Consider the following 22,535-nt stretch of genomic DNA (forward strand, 5'->3'; position numbering starts at 1 on the left):
CACCAGGAAGAGTTTCTCACTGCCCCAATAGTAACTGCAATAGTAATTTAATAGAATAACTGGGACCATGTGTCTGCATTCCTGCTTGTTTCTGCAGGAACGTACACGCACAGGATGTACAGGCATGAGAACAGTGTCGCAAACAGAATGCAGGGAGCAGAAACTCTTGATTCTCAGCTCATCAGACAGTTTATTGCCATCTTCAGCAGAACAGAGAACTGCAATGTGCCCCAATCGTTTTTAAGTTGATTGCAAGTATGAGAAGCAAAAGAGAAGAAAACTGGATGTGAAAAGACACCACTGGGGCAGTTTTACCTACTACTGTAGGTAGACTGGAAAAGAAGAAAGTGTCCATTCAGAAACAGAACCACTTTTTAAAAAGAATCTGCTTTTAAACTCTTGCATGTTAAAAAATCATTAGATCTGGCCCCTTGGAAATTTTCCAAAGGTGAGGATTATACTTAATAAATTGCAGGACAAAGCCATAATTCTGAGAAAAAGAATTTAAGTGTTCAGGCTTTCCATTGCCTTTAGAAGACTTCTGTAGAGAATTGCCCATTTCACAGAATCATGAAGGCAAAATGGAGTAATTTGGAGGACACTGTGGATATGGTATATGTTAATATTGGAGTACAGTATATGATATCAATAATATTTGTAGGGTCATACAAGGAACATCATGTTATTGGAGCTATTGAAAAGGGAAAAAATAAAAGCTCTGGGCAGGCAGCATGACTGAATGCAGTATATGCCATGAGGAAACAGGCAGAGAACATAGTGAGCAAAAGTAAGGAGGTGAAGAATAGCTATGTCTACTCCACACCATTTGGATTACAACATCACCCCTCAGGGCAGGGCTCCAGTTGTACAGTAGGCTGAACAAAACTGGTTGTCTTAGGCTGTGACTCCACAATTAATGTTGCTTGAATAAACTGGTACTTTTGTACATTTTTATTGTAGTTGCTAAAAATGTGTCCTGAACAACAGCATGAAAGCCTTCTTAGAAAGAAGAGCTGGGATTCTCCCTGAATCCTCATCAGCACATGGTGTGAGAAGAAAAAGGCTGACATATGAACATCCCTTTCTTGGCCACCTATAAAGCACAGTCTGGTCATGATTGCAGCAGTGTCAAAAGATGACAAGATGCAGACTCAAGGCTCGAGAAGCAAATAGGATATATGTTTGAGTAAAACCAAGACCACAAAGCATAAGCAAGTTGCTAACATATCCTTATGAAGACAAAAGTATTTCTTGTCAGATGGGTAGTCAGGATAAATGCCTCTAGATATTGTCTGCACAAGTTAATTTTTCTGGAAACCATACTCAAATATTCTGTAAATCCTCAAACACAAGCAAACCAATTTGGATATGCTATGAGGTTTGCACCAGGGAAAGAATAAATTATGGGGGAAAAAAATGCCACTGATGTAAAAATCCTCTTGAAAACAGCCAGAGCCCAAACGAAAACGTTGTCCATCTTTAAGCATTGGAAAGAAGAAGTTTCAGCTTGCCAAAAAGTCTAACCTTAGGACAAGACTTTCTTCCCTAAGCAGAACTCTGATCCAAACAATTAGTTTCAAAGCTCTGTACAACAGGCAGAGCAGCTCTGGTACCTCCCTGTGGACTGGGACTTGAGTACAGCTCTTTCTCTGGATACCTGCCTAACACTGCTTCTGACATGAGTGGCTTGCTAGTCATCAGCATGGATAACCAAAAACAACTGTATGCCAAAATGAGACTGATCACTCCCTTTATGTGCCATGACTGCAAACTTTGACATTCCATAATAATGCTTTTCTGATGAGCTATAAACACTTTGCATTGACCTTGAATAGAACTGGAAAGAGTTCAGAAATCCTGCTTACTTCCTGAACCAGGGATGGTGTCCTTGGGAAAAATGCAGATGTAAATGGCAAAATAAAACTGGAGGTAAATGGATGATGAACATACTAATAAAATAGTTCTCCTGTAATTATACCTAATATAAAAACCTTAAGACAGTTACACATGCATTTTGCAAGGCAGAGTAGCAAATGTGACAAAGCCAGGTACTGTGTAACAGGCTCTGCATAACAACTCATTAAATCCTCACTGCACAATTTTTAGGCAATTTTGTCACATAGCATGAGTTGTTCCCAACTGTTGTATACAATACATGAAAACTCATGATTTGCTGGCTCTGAGAGCTGAACTATCCCCAAATTGGATAAAGAGTTATGAGTAGGAAAAAATTCAGTTGTTCTCAGGGGTGAAGAATGGAAAAGACAGCTGTTGATTAATTCACTGCAGAGCTGATCCACCCTTTAAATTCAGGGAGTGGAGTCAAACAATACCTTTGCCGCACTTCATATGGAAAACTGGATTTGTCTTTGGACTATTACTGTAAGTCAAGGGATACTCCCATCTGAAACAAAGGCTAATAATGTTGGAGGAAAGACATTCCCTGATTTCCACAGACATTGGGTGAGGCTCAAACTTTATGCACTTCTGGAGTGAGCTAACTGAACAAATGTGGCAGGCTGTATTTACCATTATTAAGGATTAATATTTGGAGGCAATGAAAAAGAGAGAGTTAATATCACTAAAATTTTTTACAAATGCAGAAATTCAGAGCAAATATTAAAAAAATCATCAAAAAAATGTGCTTTTCAGCAAAAGTATTCACAGCCTTTTGAGAAATAATGAGCAGAAACCCTTTTTATTTGTTAAAATTTATATATACAGATCCAGCTTCTCCTTGCTTGTCTAACTGACTTTTGCCTGCATTCCTTCTTTGTTAGATTTATTTTAACAAGTTAACTAAAATAAAAGGCTTTAGAATATCTTGGCTGCTGCAGCTGAAAAACAGCTTCTGAACTGAAGTAAATCTGTGTCTCTTCAGTGAAATGAACAGGCCCCTTCAGTCCAAACCAGCTGAGAAACAACCCCTTTTGGGCTGTTTTCTGGAAATACTTTAATAGAATTCATTCCCACAGTAAATACAATGTCATTGTCCTGGGCTACTGACATTGGAACAAGACTAAGATACGCTTTGAATTTAAAACTCTCTGTCCATTTTAATGTCTGCTTTTCTTGCAGGCACAATATGCCTTTTTTTCCCCTCCAGTAAAATAATTATCTTTCTTTGCCAATTTTCCCCTTATATTTTACTTCGCTTTGTTGAGTGTTTTGTTCTGAGGGGAGGGAGTGGCATCACTGAGGGAGGGTAGGTTTAGATTAGATATCAGGAAAAACTTCTTTACTGTGAGGATGGTGAGGCACTGGAAGAGTCTGCCCAGAGAAGTTGTGGATGCCTCTTCCCTGATTCTGTTTTAGGCCAGCTAGGATGGAGCTATGAGCAACCCGGTATGCTGGAAGGTGTAGCTGCCTATGGCAGTTGTGCTGGAACTGGATGATCTTCAAGGTCTCTCCATCCCAAGCCGCTCTGTGATTACCCTTCTCTTTAGCTCGGTGTCAAGCTAAGGCACGCCAGTCAGGCAGCGCGGCGAGGAAAGGGAGGCTGCGAGCGCCGGGGCGGCCGGAGGCGATGGCACGTTGGTATTTTCCTAAGGACCGAGGCAGCGGGGCACGGGCTGTGCCCCTGATGGGAGATCACTGCCGCACCAAAGGTCTCCGGCATCGCGCTCCCTGCAAAGAGCTGCTTCTGGCCCCTCTCACGCGTTTCCCTCAGGTCAGAGGGAAAGGAACGGGCAAAGTTTTTGGTGCTCGTCGCCCACTGAGCCGTGCCGATGCTAGGGAAGCAGGACCATCGCCACGGCGCTCCGTAAGGCAACCACACCTGGCGCACACCCGCCAGCAGGGACAAAGACATCCCGTATTTTCCGCGGAAAAATCCTCAGTAGTTTAACAGAAGAAGGCGAGCGGCGGTGCGGGCTCGCTGTCTGCCAGAGGCTCCCGGCCCCGGCCGGCCACAGCCCGGGCGCGGCGCCGCCAGGTGCGCTCCGCAGCCCCGGCCCCGCCAGGGACTGCCCAAGGCTGGAGCCCCGCCGAGCCACACCGCCCGGGGATGAGCCCGCTGTCCAGGGGGACCCTCCCCGCGCCAGCCTCCTACTCACCGATCTCCCCATCATCATTATCATCATCTTCCTCCTCCTCCTCCTCCCCCTCCAGATCCAGCAGCACATCCTGGTTCTCCACATTCATCTTGCCGAAGTTGCAGTGCCCCGCGCCCGCTCCCCTGCCGCCGGGGAGCGAGCCCGCCCCGAGCCCGGCCAGCGCCGGGGGCGGAGCGGCGGCGGGGGGCGGGCGGCGGGGCGGCCACGGCACCTTCCCGGCAGGAGGAGCCGCCCCCGCCCCGCCGGGCACGGCCCTGCTCCGCGGCCAGCGGCAGCGTCCGGTCCCTCTGAAGCCCTGGGTCTTTAAAAAATGTGTCAAAATAAGCACTGAAGGACTCACCGCTGCTAAATACTGCTGAAAATGTGAAGCCTACGGATGTAAAAAGCTTGAAAGCAACAAGTAATGGTAGAGTTATTTGGAAAAGGTAATGGAAATTGAAGGGGGAATGCTCAAGGACTGAATAACAAGTCCATCTCTAGAGCTCTAGTAATGTATTCAACTCCTTGTTTACTATTTCACAGGAAAAAGGTTGTCCTCATCTCCATCTTAGCCTCCAGACGCAACCTAGGAAAATTCTGCAACACAGAGAATGCAGAATCGTCACTATGCAAGAATACTGCAGGGGCAGAAGTACTTATGAAAAGGAATTTAAGAGCTCATCAATATCTACTATTCATCAATATCTGCTACTAAAGATCATCTACTCACATGTGTCAGTTTCAGGAGCAAGTAAAGTGTTCCTAAAACTGCAAGACATCTGGAGGAGTGCCCAGGCAGGAACTGGACTGAGGTGGTATAGTGGGAAGAAATGGAAATAAGACTGTAAAAATGGATTGAAGAAATGGAGAAGCAATATTTGGGGAAAGGAGAAGATAAGAAGCACAAGATACCATTTGAGGCTTTTTTTTTTTCCTGCAGAAAGCAGTAAAACCCTATAAGCAATCTATTTTCACACTCCAGTCTATTGTTGATACCAAAATGACTCACAGGACTCAGGATGTTTAAAGTACAAACAAGAAACTGGATGAAAAGCCATTTGTCAGATAAGCTTGTCGCTTGTTAATATGGTTATGTTTTGTCAGTCAGCTGTGGTTAGAGTCACAGCAGGGGCTGGTGTTACAGCAAGTCTAAGTGCAAGTATTTTCAGCAAAAAATTAGTTCAGAAATTTAACTGTTTTGAATCAGCTCTGCTTGGAAAAGACCTTCTCTCATAGTCTGCTTAAAGCCAGAAGTGGTCTGCAAATGCATGAGTGAAACCATCAGAACAGTAGCTACCACTTTTGCCCTGTTGATAATGCCTCACTGCTATTATTGTTATCTGCACCATCTGACACTGTGCATTTTTCTCACTCAGATTAGGAAAGACTCACAGAACTGAACCAGAGAAGGAGGGCAATATGATGGGGGGATAATGATGCATAGCAAGATTTGTTCTTCTGTGTCCTAAATTAGAAATCTAGTGTTCTGCCCTGGGACACATCCAATCTGCCTCTGACCATCTAAGAAGGTGCCTTACCCACTGCTGTGACTGCTTGTCAGGTGTCACACTCCATGAGGTTATGGGGAGAGAGTGAGTTACATCGCTCCCAGACAGGAGTGTTCACTCCAAGATGACTCATTTGCAGACACATCATGGTTTTGATGTGCCTGGCACACAGCTGCAGTAACATCTTTACATACCTGTATTGTGTAATATTCAGCTGCCCCCTTTTCTTGCAGGTCCTTCCCAAAATGTGGTCCTGGCTGGTGAGATCTTGTTTCACAAATGATGGGAAGAAGGCAGGTTACAGTCAAGGTAGAGCTTGGTTTAGGATGGTGACGTGAGATTTGTGCACTTGGATACTCTCCAGGGACATCATTGTTACCTTGGTTACATACTTCCCATTTTCACATTTAATGAATGAAAATATAATCCAATAATAGCAAAGTTAAAAAAAGAAAGAGCACTTCAAAACCAGGCTTTAACAAAATGTGGGAGTTTTTTTAACTTGATCCTACTAAAAATACAGGAGGATCTACCTCCTGCTCCCAACATAAAGATTTCTCCTAGTATTTACATAACATAAAGATTTTGTAGGCTTCATTCAGCCTTCAACACCTGAATGTTCAATTTCATAGATTACAGAGCTGTTTTGCAGATACCTTAAAAACCAAGGGGAATATTTTGTGTAAAATTCACATGAAAAGCATCTATATTGGAAAATGCATAGCTATTTGTTTTTTGACTTTGTACCAGACGAAAAAAATTTCTATATGTAGTTTTGGTAAAACACCTAAGCTTCAGAAGCTCAGTTTTGTTACTCCTGAAAAACAGATTAAAAAAAAAAAGGAAAGGAAGACAAAAATGCAACAGCACCACCCTGCTGCCATCTCTTTGTCAGATGGATAATAGCAAAAGATCTACTCAAAGAACTGCAGCTGGGTTAACTCTAGCCAAGTTTTTCAAAAGTCATCTGAAATGAAGAAGTTAGGCTAACTAATCCCCACCCCAGCTCAAGCATGACTGTATTCAATTTTATTGAAGAAATAAAATTTCCTGGTAGTGAGAAACAGAGACAGTCCATGCAGCCAGTGGAAAAATTGCTTCCATGGGTAAGGGTTTCATAGCAACTGTAACAATATAGGTCAGGAAGAGAGTAAAAGAGATTGTTTAGCCCAGTAGTGACAAAATTCTGGCACAGGCACCAAGTCTTTAACTGGCGTGGATCTGGGCTGGCACCAGGAGCTCTGAGTCACAGGCCCTTTGACAAAGAATCTGGCACTGAGCATCAGGAGCTCTAGTCACTGCTCCGTCCAGCCCCCAGCAAAAAGGCAGCTTTGAACATATCCAGACACTGGTGACAAATATTTGCCATCACGTGCTTCACATTATCTGGTGAGGAGTCCATGAGGCCCCCAGTTTCACTCCTGTTGATAAACAGCCAAAATAATTTTCCAGCATTTGAAGTTCTCTTCTTGTCCTTCTCCTAGCATCTGTGAGAACAGCTGGTTGTTGCTCTCTTGATAATGACATATTACATGTGGAAAACTATCACCTTAATGCCCCTGAAGCTTTTCTCATCCAGATTACACAAATCCAGGTCTTGCAACCTTCCAGCACATATCACTGTCTGTGCTTTTCACTCTGTTACAAGTTATTGTAAAAAAGGCAGCGTGAGAATCTATGGTAGGCGAAGGTGATATCATTTTCCAAAATCTTTCAAGTACATTGGCTTTACCCACTCACAGTCCTTTTCTCAATGATTGCATTCCTTTATACTCTCACATCCACACAATTACAAGAACCAACAAGCAAGCGTTCAGGTGGTCTGGGCAGGGTCACTTGTCTACAACACAGAGGACCAGGGTGCCATGGGGCTCCATCCTTGGAGATACTCAAAAGTCACCTGGACAAAATACAGGTGGTCTTCCTGTAGCAAGGGGCATGGACAAGATGACCTGCAGAGGTCACTTCCAACCTCAGCCTTTCTGTAGTCCTGTGATTCTGTGATTCCATGAATGCCAGGTATCAGGGCCTAATCATCTCCCATGAGCAGTGATAAACTAATTTTTGGACAGGTGTTTTGTACCCAAGAACCAAAAATCACTATGACATGATTCTTTTGCATCGGACTTCTGCTTATTTCTACCTCCAGAAATTTTAGGCAAGTCTGGTTGGAGTTCCTTAAGGCCAGAGTCTGTTATAGATGGGCCAGAAATAGAAGGAATGGTGTATGTGATGTTACTTTCTTTTGTTAGAGGTAGAGTCTTCTGCTGGCAGGCAATCTGTGGTCTGGTTTGACTGGAATGGTAAATGCAGGAAACAGTCCCCCTTTCTGCTGGAGACTATGCACTTCCTTTAATATGAATATGGTTCATTTTTTAAATGAATATAGTCCATAGTTATCATGCTTATGCATGATATCCATTCATCCTTCATTTCTGCCCTCCTGATATTTCTACTACCTGTCAATATCTCTGTACACTTTGTTTCATTGCCTCACCCTTTATTTTAATGTACTGTGCTCAACAACAAATACTGTATTCCAAGTAAGAACTCACCCACAGTGAATACTATTGCTGCACCATTTTGGACATGATTTTCCTGCTAACATATCCACAGTAACAATTTTAATTTTTGTCTTTCCACAGTTGTCAACTCATATTTCCATTGCAATCTGCAATAAGTCTTAGATAATTTTTGCAGCTGAGCTCTTTGTCAGGCAGTTTCCCATTTTGTATTTCTGTAGTTGATTTTCTGTTCCTAAGTGGACATTTTAACCCTTGTTTTTATAATATTTCCTCATTTGATCAGTTCTTTTTCATTTTTCATGATAATTTTGAATACAAGTGTTTTTCTTGGTATCAGCAAACTGCTGGGGGACAAAATTCATATGGCCTAAACCACAGACCTAGCAGAATAAAGTCCATGAGCATATAGAAAGCAAAAAATCAGAAGATTTGGAGGACCGGTAGGTCAGGTGTTCTCCAAAAAAACACCTTGGAGGGAGTTTTGTGGGAAAGCTATCAATTACTGAAAGATACTAAGGCCACTATGGAAATTTGTATCAGTGCACTGGAAATTTGGGAAAAACAGCAGGAGACAAGTGTCACTGTGTGAAGATTTCTTTAAGGAGACAGGAGTTGGAGTGGTGCATCACTGTGGGATTCATTGCAGAGCAGAGAACACAGCTGTCTTTCTATTCTGCATTCTCAGTTGGAATGAAAGAAATAATTATCTCAGGGACCAAACAAAGTCTATTATTTCACATTTCATAAAACATTAGACATTTTAATAACTGCTGGGATATTGTGCCTTTGTGTCTGAAAGTAGGGGACTTTTACACCATTACTGAAACTTTGAAACTCAGTAACAGAAAAGAGATCATTTGAAATGCAAAGCCCCTGCTATAACGAAAGTACAAAATCAGAGAGAAGATAAAAACTAACTAAATAAATAATAAAGAACACATGTATAAATATCATATATACTTAATAAAATGGTATTTCCCCGCAAGAAATTTCCTTAAGTGCACCAAATTTTTCACAAATTTGCTGCATTAACAGTCAGTAAAAGAAAATGTAGAAGAAACTTCTTCCAGTTCACCACACCTTATATTTTTCCTTTTTTGTTAAGTTGGTACTTGCAATCTGTTCAAGCCTAGAGAGAAATGACTATGAAGAATTTTGAGATAATTTTGTTTCATCAAGCTCTTGTGTTTATTTCAGTCTGATTCACAGATAGGGAGAGCAGTGAAGTATTAAGAGAAACTAAATTACCCAATTTCTGTACAACTCTAGTATTTTTCTTTTACCTTGGTTATGTTTCCAATTGCATGTAATCCTCACAGATTTCTTAATTCTTACTCTTGCATGCAGCCTCTAGTCTGAGATGACAACTTCAGTCTCTTTTGCCCTCTATTGAAGTGAATTGGTAATAACAATTACTGAGGAAATGTGAGCTACAATGCATAAAAGAGGATATAAATGATGGATCTCAGACCAGTGGCGTGTGTAATTACTTGATGCAGAAGTCTCCTAAGGGCTGCCAAGTCTTCTGCTGACTCCTTCCTACAAGTTCCTTTTGCCTTCTTCCTCTAGCTGTCCTTAGCATGGGAAGTAGATGTGGTAATCATCTGGCAAATTTTTGTCTGATATTTCTAACCTGTTTAATATCAATTAAGGTATGCACATGGCCAATGTGTATCTTAGAATTATAGACTCAGAGTTCAAGTACCGTTATTTTTCTAACACAGATATCTGAACTCATATAGTTCAAAATATTTAAACTTCAGGGAGATAATGAGGTTATTTCAAAAGATGAATTATGAACAATAACATTCAGTAATTTTCTTGGCAGTATGCTGTTCTAGTTTTATATTTTAAAAGTCCCCGGTCTGTCTGGATACCTCTAAATCCCAGGAAATGAAATGACAGTAGCAAATTTATAATTCTTCAACAGAGAGTATATTCTCAGTCATCATGCCTTACCCTGCAAGGGCACACTCACTCCAGCATTGCCATAGGTAGGTGGTGGAGGAGACAAAGTCAGCCACCTGTGTTGGTTAGTCCAGGTGAGCTACATGACTAATGTGGCCAGGCCTTTCAAAGCCAGGGCTAGGACCTCTGTGGGTTCTGGGGATACACTAAGCTGCTCTGAGCTAGCTGTGGTACCTGGCATCACGTCTGACTGCTGGGGAAGTTATGGCCCACACCTGTAGGGCAACCAATAGGTTTTGTCTTAGTGCTCTGAAAAAATGCAAAGAGCTGCATTTAGCCCTGACCCGAACCCCACTGAACTGACCTGAACCCCACTGAAATGTAATTTGCATAATGCTTTGCATCTTTCCTGTATCCAAGTGCAGGTACACTCTCCTTGGGAAAATAAAGGATAAATAATTTGCTACACTTGTTGCTAAGCTTTTTTACATTGTCAGTATCTCAGTTTCTTGGGAAAAATGTTTGATATAAGCCAACACAGAAATGACACAACCATAGCTGAATGTTCAGACTACAAAAAATATACAATGAAGTCTTTAATAACAGTTTTTCTAATTTGAACTAAGAGCTGTATGTCCTGGAAAGATAAAATTTGTGAATTTTTGAACATACGGAGATAAAACTTATTGAAAAAGTTGAAGAGTGACCATAATATTGTGGTAATAGTACAGTTTTTTCTGCAGCTGCCACAAAAACACACATTAAAAAAAGTGAATGTTTCCAGAAATTTGCTCACAGAAGCCATATATTTTATTCTTAATAAAATACTTTTTTAACCTTTCTATTTCCATGTTGGCTTACTCAGACAATCTTTCATGAGCAACTGAGAAAGCTCCACTCTGCAGAACCCACTTAGCAATGCGTGTTGCAAACTTACCATTCCATTATCAGTGGAATAGATATTTTTTCAGGAAAAACCTGAACTTATCTGGTGAAAAATATGCATATGGGAGTTTATCAATGATAAGGTCAGAAGGGCTTATCTTGGCAGTTACTTGTGCAGGTTACATCCTGTGCCCTCATTGTCATCCTCTCCCCTTACTGTGGTGGCTGATGCATCAAACACTTCAGCCAATGTTCATTTTAACTGCAATTCCAGTGGGATAAGCAAGTGCTACTTCTGCATGCTTTCAGTAAAGCTCTCTATTTGTGGTAAGCAAAGTGCTTTCAGTGACTGCTGCTGTACATCTCCCCCACCACTTGCAAGTGCAGATTTTCCATTAAAAGTTGAAGAGAGAGGAAGAAAGAGGAATTCTGAAATAAATCCCACTATTAGGTAAGTGACTTTATGTCAAAATACTTCCCAGCACTTTTAAAGATAATTTGGTTCTATCCTGTGGCCATGAAACATTCTTCAAATAACTGTATCCTGCAGGGATAGAACAGGACCTTCTGATATTAATGAAAACCTGGCAATCAAACTTCATAAGGCTTTACTTATAGCTGAAGAATGAGCATAATTGCACACTTAACACTTAATTGGCTTTCCTTTATTTCCCAATCAGACTTCTTCTATCAGGACGGGTTGCTCTTCTGCTGGGGGTGGTCTTAATATTCACCTAATCTTCAGTAACATTGCTGTTTCTGGGTTGTTCCACTGTTAAATGCTATGTCTGTACTGGCTTGTGGTCATGTAAGTGGCATAAATCAGTAGACTCCACAACTAGTGATGTGAGAGCATTCTGTGGCAAGCTTTAGTGCTTGCACAGGACTTAGAAGAGCACATACAACTCCTGTATCAACTCCTCTTCCCCTCTGCTGCAGAAGGAAATGATTTTGTCACCAGACCTTCCTCCTCCTCCACTCTGTTATGTCATGTTGCACATCACTGTATTTCAAATTTACTCCAAGAAGGAATTACACTGACAGGCAAACAAGGAGAGTTTTGGTCCTCCTGAAGAATGTGAAGAAGGGGTTTTGCTGTATGCTGGTTTGGAACCCCAGGAGGATTAACCACATGCTCTGCAAAGTATCTTTATTGCACTTTAAGGAGAAATGGATATTTCTTCACATGTCTTCCATGTCTTGCAAATGTCAAGAAAGAAAACCACTCTTATTTACTATGAAACATTAAATATGTATCTATATATACATGTACACACACATACATACATACATATATATAGATATATATATAGATATACACCGAGTGTGAGAATTTCCTTACCTCAAGATATGAGTCAGTTTTAAGCAGCTTCTTTTTTCTCTCCTTGTGTTATTTTGCTTTTCTTGTTTTCTATTGAAAGTGAGATTATATGAGCCTTAAGATGTTAGTTGGGTAAGACTGATCTCATTCACCAGGTAGAAGCAGAAAAGGAAACAGATAGATGTGTGAGGAAGCTTGGACCACGGACCAAGGTACCCATCCTTTGCCAGGTGTTTGACACCTTTGGTGATTTTAAAATGAGGAGTTTTCTGTTTGTCTCTGTGGCTTTGTCCTCCTCAGTGCAGGCTGCTGCATCGCCAGGAATGTGGATGCTTTCTGCTGCCCAGGATCCTGTTTTGTTAATGCTTCCTCCTTTGGCCACTTGCCAGAAAATCACCTTGGAAACCAAGGCACCAGTTTCCATGGTCACTTGGAGGAGCATATGTTTCCTTCCATTGCATGGGGTATTAGGAGGAGGAAGACCACAAGCTTTTTTTGCCAGAATAAATTCTGTGGGATTGGGCTCAAGGAGCTGCATCCCGACCTTATTTCCTCCATCAAATCCCCAGTGAAACCACCAGAACTTCAGCGGATAAACAAGTGCAAAATGTGGCTTTACATTAATGTCCTCACAACTGAGATGTGAAATGACATCTTACAAACAACTTGCTTCTGACTTATCATCCAGAGAAACTCAAGAGTGAGATAAACGGGAATAAAACAGGACCTTGTTCTCCTCCAAATGCAGGCACATAAAATTACATGAAGAAGAAAAAAAAGTCTTTAAAAGCACTCACTTGATGGTTGAGGTGAAAAATAGCAGTAGTCAGTCAATCTAAAGGTGTGACTGTGCCATCACCCCACACTGAGAAAGGGCCCATGGCTGGTTGTGGAAAAAAATACAAGAAATAGCATGAGGACTTTTGCTGACTCCCATGCTAGCTGGATTCAAGCACTGTAGAATCAAAGGCTAAAAATGTAGAGGAGGAACTTGTTGACTTCCTCTAAGGAAAAGCAGAAATGTTCCTCAGGCTGCTGTGTTAAGGCTTCTCTCTGTTTTGACCACATCAGGCATTGACAACATTCAGGTCAGAGAAAACGCAGCAAATTTTAATACTCATCTGTGGCTTAAGCTTTTCCAGGTAAAGCTTGTCACAATTCCCCTTCCATATAAAATTTGGTTTCCTTCTGAAAGGTACTATACCCATCAAGTTCCTTAGAGAAACAACATGCCTAACCATAGGATCCAGAATGATGGTTATAATGAAATAACCACATCCATATTGTGATCCTGCAAAGTACCAGAAAATCTATTTAACATTTTGCAACAGTTTTCCAGATCTGCAGTTTGAATCCAGGTGATTGCTTTGTGAACTGCAACTCTGCTTGTTGCTGTTGGAAATTAAAGTTTCAAAGCAAGAGGTCTTCCTTCCCATTTAAAGGTGTGACCCTTCGCAAACTTTTGTCTGAAACACCAAGTCAGTACAGCTCCTGTTTCTTGATTCTTACTTTTTCTAACCTTCCATTCTGAAGCAAAATTATTAGATAAACAGGAAATTAGGAGAATCCAAAGCCAAATACCATAAAAACATTTTCTGTTATATCTGATGTTTCAGTATGGGGATGTGACAGATCACTGCCAATGCACAGAAGGGTGTGAGCAGCTTTGATCTTATTTTGCTGAAGATATGAGCTGACTAAATGCCAACCAGCCAGTCCAGGAACTACACAAAATGGTAGCATTCCTGATTAGTTCCTCACTCTGTAAGCCAACATACCCTTGCAACCCAAAATGGCTCTCTATATTATTTTCCACATGATACTGAACCATGCAGAAACTAAATTATACCACTGCTGTGGCCCTTTCAAAATGAATTTAAAGTGAATAAGTTCAATAAATTCAGGCTTTTTTGGGACACAGTGGCTAACCTGGCTAACCCATTTAATCACATTAATTCACAGAAATACATTTGTGGGAGCTACTGTTCAATGATGAGTTGGTTCCTGCTATGTGATATCCCCTCAGAACACCACACCTGGGATGCTTTTACTGTGTTTGTATTGCCATCAGCAACTTTGATTCCCCTGAAAGCAGCTGATGGTTTTCAGTAACCAGAGCTCAAGTGAAGAGTTCACCTCTCACAAATTGATCAATTTTGTGGGTGCCCTGCAGAGCCATGGATGGAGTTACAGCCTTTAACTGCTAACAGGTGAGAAGAAAATCAACTCTGCTTAAATTAACTTGAAAACTCACTTTCAAGAAACATGTATCTGCACCTTCAATACCTATTTATTTGCAATTTCACCACCATGTTTTTGTATTCCATCAGTTATGATCAGTTTCTAAACAGGTACTGTAAATAACTACAGCATAGATTCCATCTCTTTATGGGCAGGGTGCAATGTGAATTGGAGCCTTCACTGCACCTCAGGACCCCCAGAGGCTGTGTTCTCTTAAATGTTTTCAGTTGTTGGCTATATACTCCAATTGCCCTGTACATGAACTATTTAACCAAGGTCTAATATTAGGCCTGGCTCACTAACTTTTATTTACTTTTTGCTAGGAGATTGCTTCCTTCTAAATTATGCATGCCTAAACTGCAAACGTCAGTTTCTCCTAAACTCCCTCCCTTAGCTGGATATGACTAAATTAATTATGTTAGTTCTGTTAAAATTGTTTTCAATAATCCATTATTTCCTGCTGCAGCTATTTAAGCAGAAGCAACTTGGCTTGGCCATAGGAATGTGGCATGTCAAACTACTCTATTTGTCACTCTTTCTAAAATGACATTAAAAATAATTAAACAACATGAAATGGCTGTGATTTTAATTGAGAAAAATTTAGGAAATGCCAAATGTTGGCTGTCTGCACTTTCTTAATAGGTTTACACAGTGTATGTACTTTAGTTTACACTCCATAAAACAGCTTCATGTTCCTTTTTTCCCACCAGTCTTATGGAAAAATAGCAACAACAGCAGCAACAACAATAACATAATTACACATAATTATTATGTGGGCAAAAAGGTCTACATAAGACCTAGTATTCTCAGGAATAGAGGCTTAGGTAGCTAAAAATAAAATAATATTAGAGCCCTGCATTGGGAAGCCTTAAGAATGCATGCTTGTGACAGATTCACTTCAGAGGAGAAGTGTCAGAGCAGAGCCCCAGGAAGGTAAGTTGAACACAGCCTGTACATGGACGGTAGGTATCCTGACCAGTAGATGCAGTAGCTGCAGCTTTAGTGTGGCTAAAGCAAAATACTGAATAGCTTTCTCTCTGAACAGGTTCCAAGCAAGGGTCCTATGGTGAAAATTGCACTTTTTTATGTAACTGCAGTTAGTGTCAAAAAGTAGAAGTTTATTCAATATCACCCTTTGTGCATGTGTTATACTATTTTGCAGTATTTACATTATTTACATTAGAGAATGCAACTTCTATAAAATAATTTCTCTGATCATTTCTGTCAGTGATGCATCTCTGCCACTGAATATACTGTATCTGGTTTTACTCTCAGATTCTGAATATAAGTGTCTCGCTCCATGCTGGATTTGGTTGCCTCTGCAGAGTGATTTTTCTCCTTCCAAATATGCCTGGCAGCTCTTAAGAGCAGCACACACATGCTGCAGCTACCTGGGGATGCTACACTATTAACTTCTCTCAGGTTTATGCATGTTTATGTTTTGATTGTTGGGAAGACCTTTGTAAGACAAGGTAATACATGAGAGAAAGTGGATAAGGAGAACATGGCATTTTAGCTCAGCACATAGACCAGAATTGTGCTGCCTTGGCAGTGCAGCAAGGAGCTCTGGCTGACATCACCACCTGCCCCTGTCCTCCAATCTCCAGTCCATCTCACTTTTTGGGCTTGATTTATTACATAGGAGGTTGTACAAGTCATAATAGAAAGACCCCAGTACTCTAGTCTGGGGAGCTCAAATATTTCAGGATGGAGATGGGAATTTTAAACCTTCCCATTCCATTTCTCAGGACTGTGTAAATCCAGCCATCTTTCTGTTAGCAGGGACAGAGGAGGGGGATAGTCCTTGGTGGAGCTCACCTCTACGTTGTTGGGAGGGAAATCTGGTCCCTTTTCACCCTTACCATGCATGAGTCTTTATGTAGGACTTGAGAAATCATCCTTCACATGTTCCCGATGTTTCCGCCCTTAGAGATACAACTCTCCTGGTCCCAGAGACAGTCCTAAACATACTTTTCCCCAGATATTGCTGGGGACATTCCTTCTGGGGTAGCCTTCCAGCGACAAGGTGCAGTGATGCTCTGTGACTTCCAAGAGACATCCAAGCAGGCAGATGAGACACAAAGGACATCAGAGAGCACTGCTGTTTAAAATTACAGCCAGGCACGCCTGGCTGTGAGCTGAGACTGATGTGCTGATGGGTTGGTTCATGGAGGAAGAAGCCCAGTTCAAGAGAAGAGTCTCTGTGACCATGAGGGGAACAAACTGAGGTGCTGAACCCAGCTCTGTGTCTGCAATTCACAGACCAGCTGCAATGCCTGCCTTGCAGTCACATGATACAGTGTTTTGACCTGGTTTCATAGATCTTTTTGTAGAAGAACAATATTTCTGACTCCATAGTCTGATCTTTCACCTTTGATGTACCCATCTAATGCAAAACAATTTTTTCTGAGCTCCTCAAACCCTTGTAAACATCAAATCTCAAAGTTAGAATTTCATTCTGAATTATGATTTCAGTGAGGGTGGGGGTACATTATGCCAAGGCTTGGACAAAATCTCCTTGCAGGTGTTTTTTATAACAGCTGCATTTAACTCATAATAAAATAGAGGAAACAGTAGAGCTCCTTCATGGAATTAGCTGAAAAAAGGGCCATTGCCAAGATCATAGCAATATACACCATTGTAAAGGTCACAGATAAAAAATGGGTTATTTGGGCTGCATAAAAACGCAGAGGTGTAGACACTGTTTGATGGAGGTAAATGTGAAAAGAAGCTGCAAAACTGTCAGAGGCTGACGCAAAAACATCAGAAAAGCAAGGAAACAGCCACAGCAAGTATTAGGCACCTAGCCTCAAAAAATCTCAATAGCCAGAGACATATTTCCACGGCAATTCCACTGCAAGGATTTTAAAATTGAGAATAAGGTCATTTGATAACTCTGGTTTTAGTCTTTGTACATTAAAGGGACAAGAGTCAGACAAGTATCTAACTTTAACATTGTTTTTTCTTTCTAAAGGAAACTTCCATTAAGACTCTGAACAGCAGTTCACATTCAAAAAGAAAAACATCTGTCTCCAGAATCTTGTCATAGTTTCCTGTGAAATTCGATGTATTATGGCCAGGAATAACAGCAAAGAGAGTAACAGATAAATATCATTATGGCCTGTGCTTGTTTCATACCCCAACTAAAACAGCTCCACCTCTCCTTCCTGCTTTCACATGGAGGTAGGAGAGACTAAGCGAGCACTGGTAGCACTTCTCCATGGGCACAAGCTTTGCCCAGCCAGTAGGAGCAGGTTATCTTGCCCAGGAGCTCCTACCTCTGTCAGCCTGGAGGAACCTCCATCTGATCCTTATTGGGAAAATTAAGTCTGTTTCCAGGCTTGAAGCAGCCCTTGAAGCTTTGAACACTAGGAATACTCTCTTTCTGGTGCTGTAAGGGACCTTCCATGAACCTGTAAAGGGTTCATGGAAGGCCAGCCACTAGGTCTGGCTTTGAGCTAATAGATTCTCCTTCTTTGGTGGGTTTCTTGCCTGTACAGTAGCTTGGGCTTCCTTGAGGAACACATCTTCCTTCATAATCTGCAAAACTTCCTCATAGTGCTGTCAGAAGAGAAAAAACTTTATTTCCTGGGGGATCAAAGGGCCAGAACCCATGGAACATCCCTTTGAATAAAATGGTCTAAGTTTAAAGAGACTCCTTACACCACAATGTGTAAGAAAGTAAAGGGTGGTTGTAGCAGAAAGCCTTTGGAGGTTTGTGCAGACAAAGTGAGTCACCAAGAGAGACTGTGTACTGAAAGTAGGTAGAAAGCTCAAGCCTGGAAGCACAGACTAGCAGCTCCTGTGAAGTTTGTTTGTGCATTTGTCAGCCTGAGCCTTGTGGGACTAGTTAGTTCTTTAGTACATTTCCATCTCCTAGAGCTCTTTGAAACTTTCTGCAGTATCACACAGCCCTGAAAATCCAAGCTAGGCTTAGTATTTAAAACGTGTTCATCATTTCTGAAGTGCAGAATATGGGAAGAGGCTGCTGACATCCATAGGGTATAGACAGAAAATAAAGCAAAATTATAATTCTCAAACATAAGAGTTTATTAAGAATCATGGTTCTGGCTCCTTTAGTTATGGCCAGTGGTACAATACTCTCACAAATTCAAAAGAGACATGCTACCTCTTGTGAATAGAACAGCTTAGTAAAGAAAATAGTCTCAGAATACATACCAGCAGTACTAAAGAAAAAAAGACTGCCTATTAGGAGCTAACAAAACTTGGACATTGTTTTAAAGAAAATAGAGTGTTCCTTGAAATCTTCCTATTTATATTTTGATATAGGTATGGCCATACAAATGCTATGGACTTTGAATATGTGAACATGAAGAAGTTGCCTCTTCCTCATCCAGGAAAGGTGCCTGTCAAGTAAGCCAAACTTCTGGGATCTGTCCAGCTTTTGGGAAGGAGCAGGAAGGCAGGGCTATGGGCGGAGATAAATCTGGTGTGCTGGCTTCCCTTGGGTGCTTGGGACCCTTCAGCAGTGCCTGCCAGCACATAGGAATTTTATGCAGGTTTCCCCATTTTCTGCTGCCACACTGGCTACCATCAGATGGTCTCAGCATTCAGTGAAGGAGCCAAGTGTCTACCTGGTCCTAGGGATAACTGAGTGTTTTAAGATGAAACATACTGCTAACCAGAGCTAAAGATAAGCTCTTTCCCCAGTCATATCTGGGCTGGCTTTTAATGGAAATCTATCACTAGTGTTCATTAGGAGCTATAAAATGGTGGGTGTTGTGGTGGTACTGAGATGGTTGGTGGGAAGGTGGCTGCTTCATCCTGTAATGTCACTCACCACTGTCAGAAAGAAGCTGTTACTAGAAAGCCTCAGCAGATGTTATTGCATTATCCAGCAGAAGAGATGCCATTAGGCATTTTGGCTGGAGGGAAAGACCATTATACTTCAGAACTCCTTTCCAGTCCCCCATAGGTTAGTAATTCATGACAATTATTTAGTTGATCTTGATCTAAGGATCACAAGGCACAGCTAGGCTAAGAAATTCTCAAGGCCACGGGACAAATTCTTGATAGACCAAGGAAATGCAATGGAAAGAATCCAGGCTCAGTCTGGCAAAGGTGAGTATGTTTAATTTACAGAATGCTTGTCATAATTGCTTGTGTCTGCCTAAGGAAGTGGCTCTTTATGGAAAAGGTTACCTGAATAGGCCAGGACTGAGTAGTTAGCTTCTCTAGGGAAAAAAAAAAAAACCAACAAAAAATCCCCCAAAAACCAACCAACCAATCACCCCCCCCTTTCTAATTATCTTTGGATAAAATATTGTCTTTATATTAAAGTTTTCCCACAAATAACATAAAGTAAATTATCATAGACTGCAAGGGCAACAGTAATACCAGCATTTTCTACAGAGGCATTCTTAGAGAAAGTTGTTCAAACCATTCATCCTGAGGTAGCTCCAATGACTCCAACTGCAGTAGGTGACTTAGCCAATACACGTGTTTGTCTGTAATCTAGAAATATACTTAAATTGCTATTGAAAGTGAATGAGAAAAAAATCCTAAACCTAATATACTATTTTGGTGGTAAGATAACTGATATCAAATTGTTATGATCTTATATGAAAGAGTACAGAGTTATTTCATCCAGGCACTTAGTCTCCTGGCTGTTTTGAAAGAGTCACCACTGGCACGGAGTGATTTCCACAGCTGTATTTTGCAGCGTGTGGCTGTCACGTTAGCGCAATTAAACACACATTGACTCATGCATACCCAGCGCAGGCACTAGCAGCCACTTCACTCAAGTCACTTTTAGCCACAGTTTACATGCAGCCCTGGGGTAGCTCAGCAGTTCTCTCTCACTGCTGTTTATATAGCCACGAGGAGAGCTGGGGAAGTGTTCACAGATGCCTTTGGAGCAGAAGGCGCAGCGCTGGAAGGAGCCCGGAGGAGTGCAGGCAGCCTCCTGGTGGCAGCACGTTCCCACGGAGCGAGCACGCCCACCATGCTGCAACCCGCCAGGAAGGGCAAGCAGTCACCCAGGGGGGATAGAAAGGAAAAGAGAAAGAAAAAAAAAAGCCCAAACCCACCCCGAAACAAAACAACAACAACAAACCACAAAGCAAAACCAAAAAACCCAACCAAACACCCCCCTCAAAAAAAAAAAAAAAACAAAAAACAAAAAAAAAAAACCAAAAAAACAACCCCCAAAAAAGGGAAAAATAGAGAAGGACGAAAAGAAAGAAAAGAGAGGAGGAAAGGAAAGAAAGGAAAGAGAGAAAAGGGGGGAAATGAAAAAGAGAAAAGGAAAATAAGAACAAGAAAATAGCAAAAAGAAAAAAATAAAAAGGGAAATTAGGGAAAATAGGGGAAAAGGTGAGAAAAGAAGGGAAAAGAAAAGGGAAATGAGAAAACAAAACAAAGAGAAAAAAAGGAATAAGAAAGAAAAGGAAAAAAATGCAAATAAAATTTTTAAAAAGAAAAGAAAAATGATAAGATGAAACAATAAAAACATTATATATAGGCTTGTTAGCATGACAGGTTGGGATTTGGAAATGTACTTAACTAGAGAATATTAGGTGACATGTCTCTAGGAAAATAAAAATGAATTTAATCATTCCTTTAAACCTCTGGAGACCTTTAAACAATTCAAAAGTGTTAGACATTTGTTGACATTTTGATGTAAATTTTACCACACACTATGTAAAATGAAAGCATTTTGTATGGTTTATGTACTCCGTATTTGAATATACTATTTCCCCTGTACATAAATTCCTTTAGTAAATAGGCTTTAACTCATAAATTACACAGAATAAGAAAGATTTGGTATTTTTAACCACCAAAGGATTAATACACAAGAAAATACACAAGTTCTGCTCAGACTTTTACCTCCAAGTTACTTGTTTTAGTCCCTAGCAAATGATTTCTCAAAAGAATGAAAAGCCTTCACTTGCAGAAATGACCTTGTAGCACTAAAAATTCAGGTTTGCCAACCCAGCACGGGGGGTGCAACATGGAACAGCAGTTCTCTGCACCAGACAAGAATCTGAGAAACTTTGGAAAATTGATCCCCAAAATGGATGATGTTGGTCCCTCCTGGACTTCTGCATACTGGAAGGAAAATTGCAACAAGGAGTGTACTACTGCACTAATGGAGCTTTCATCCATTTCTCCTGCAGATTCTCATACCAAGAATTAAAAAATAGGCTGAATTCAGCCAAGAGAAAATAAAGAGTGAAATCCTGAGCATTTCAGTCAATTGCAATGATTATCTTTGATTTATCTTCTTCCCTTTCCAAACCTTACCCACTGAATCCACCCCACCAAAGAGAAATGTCCCATACTGTCCTGTTGAGGTGAGATCTGTCTGGAGCTCTCATAGGCAGAATCCCAGAGCTGTGAAGTTCCAGTTGCTTTCAATGCCTGGAAAGCTCCTTCCTTGACCCCATCTCCTGTTGCTCACCAAGGAAAACCCAGGCACAGACACACAAGAAGTTGGATCTCAATGCAGGTTGATTTTACAGAGAAGGAAGAACCTCTAGCAAATAAAGTAATGGCAGAGGAACTCCTGTGGAACTTCCCTCTAGACACACATAAGGAAGCAGGACTACACAATAACTTTCAAGGGCTCTGCTCACTGTTTTGTCTTCAAATGCAAAACCTGGTTCTGACCATAAGTTCTGTGTGCTGGATAATAACACACTTTTGTGTTGACTGGCACTTAGAGGTTGTGTGTTCACAACATTTTCAGTTTAACATATCTTCCTCTGTCTCTGTTTGCAAGGGGCACAATTTTTCCCCCAGAAAATAATGATCCAAATGTAGGTTATTTTTGCCAAACACTTGAGTAGAAGCAGCTCCCTTAATTAACAGAAGAAATGGTCCTATAGATCTCTATAGGTTCCCATTTGGCTGTGGAAATAATCTCCTCATGTTCAGTGTGCTGAAGTAAAGGAACTTTATTTCGAGTGTTTGTATTTTACAGCTTTTTTCTTTACTCTCAAGCACTCAAAATGTGTTATCTCTGTTTTCAGTGTGACAGACTGGTACTTAATCTACCTCACAAGCCTGCAAATCCTTTTGTAAATAAAAGGAAATCAGACTGCATGCAACCATTATGCAGGAATGATTCAGATATTTGATTTTGCCTACA

General features: G+C 41.0%; 1 protein-coding gene across 10 annotated transcripts in view; it reads right to left on the reverse strand.

Moving 5' to 3' along the window:
• ANO6 (anoctamin 6) overlaps positions 1–4,228 on the reverse strand; it is a 70,438-nt gene extending 66,210 nt beyond the window's left edge. For 8 of the 10 annotated variants that reach the window (XM_059847041.1, XM_059847035.1, XM_059847033.1 and 5 more), the window contains exon 1: positions 4,056–4,228. In XM_059847041.1, coding sequence (XP_059703024.1) covers positions 4,056–4,143 — 88 coding nt within the window. In that variant the 5' untranslated portion in view covers positions 4,144–4,228. The remainder of the gene's footprint in view (positions 1–4,055) is intronic. The other 2 variants (XM_059847036.1, XM_059847034.1) reach the window with 1 other exon arrangement.
• Between the last annotated feature and the right edge of the window lie 18,307 nt (positions 4,229–22,535).

This window comes from Haemorhous mexicanus, chromosome 5 (assembly GCF_027477595.1).
Source record: "Haemorhous mexicanus isolate bHaeMex1 chromosome 5, bHaeMex1.pri, whole genome shotgun sequence".
Lineage (NCBI taxonomy): Eukaryota > Metazoa > Chordata > Aves > Passeriformes > Fringillidae > Haemorhous > Haemorhous mexicanus.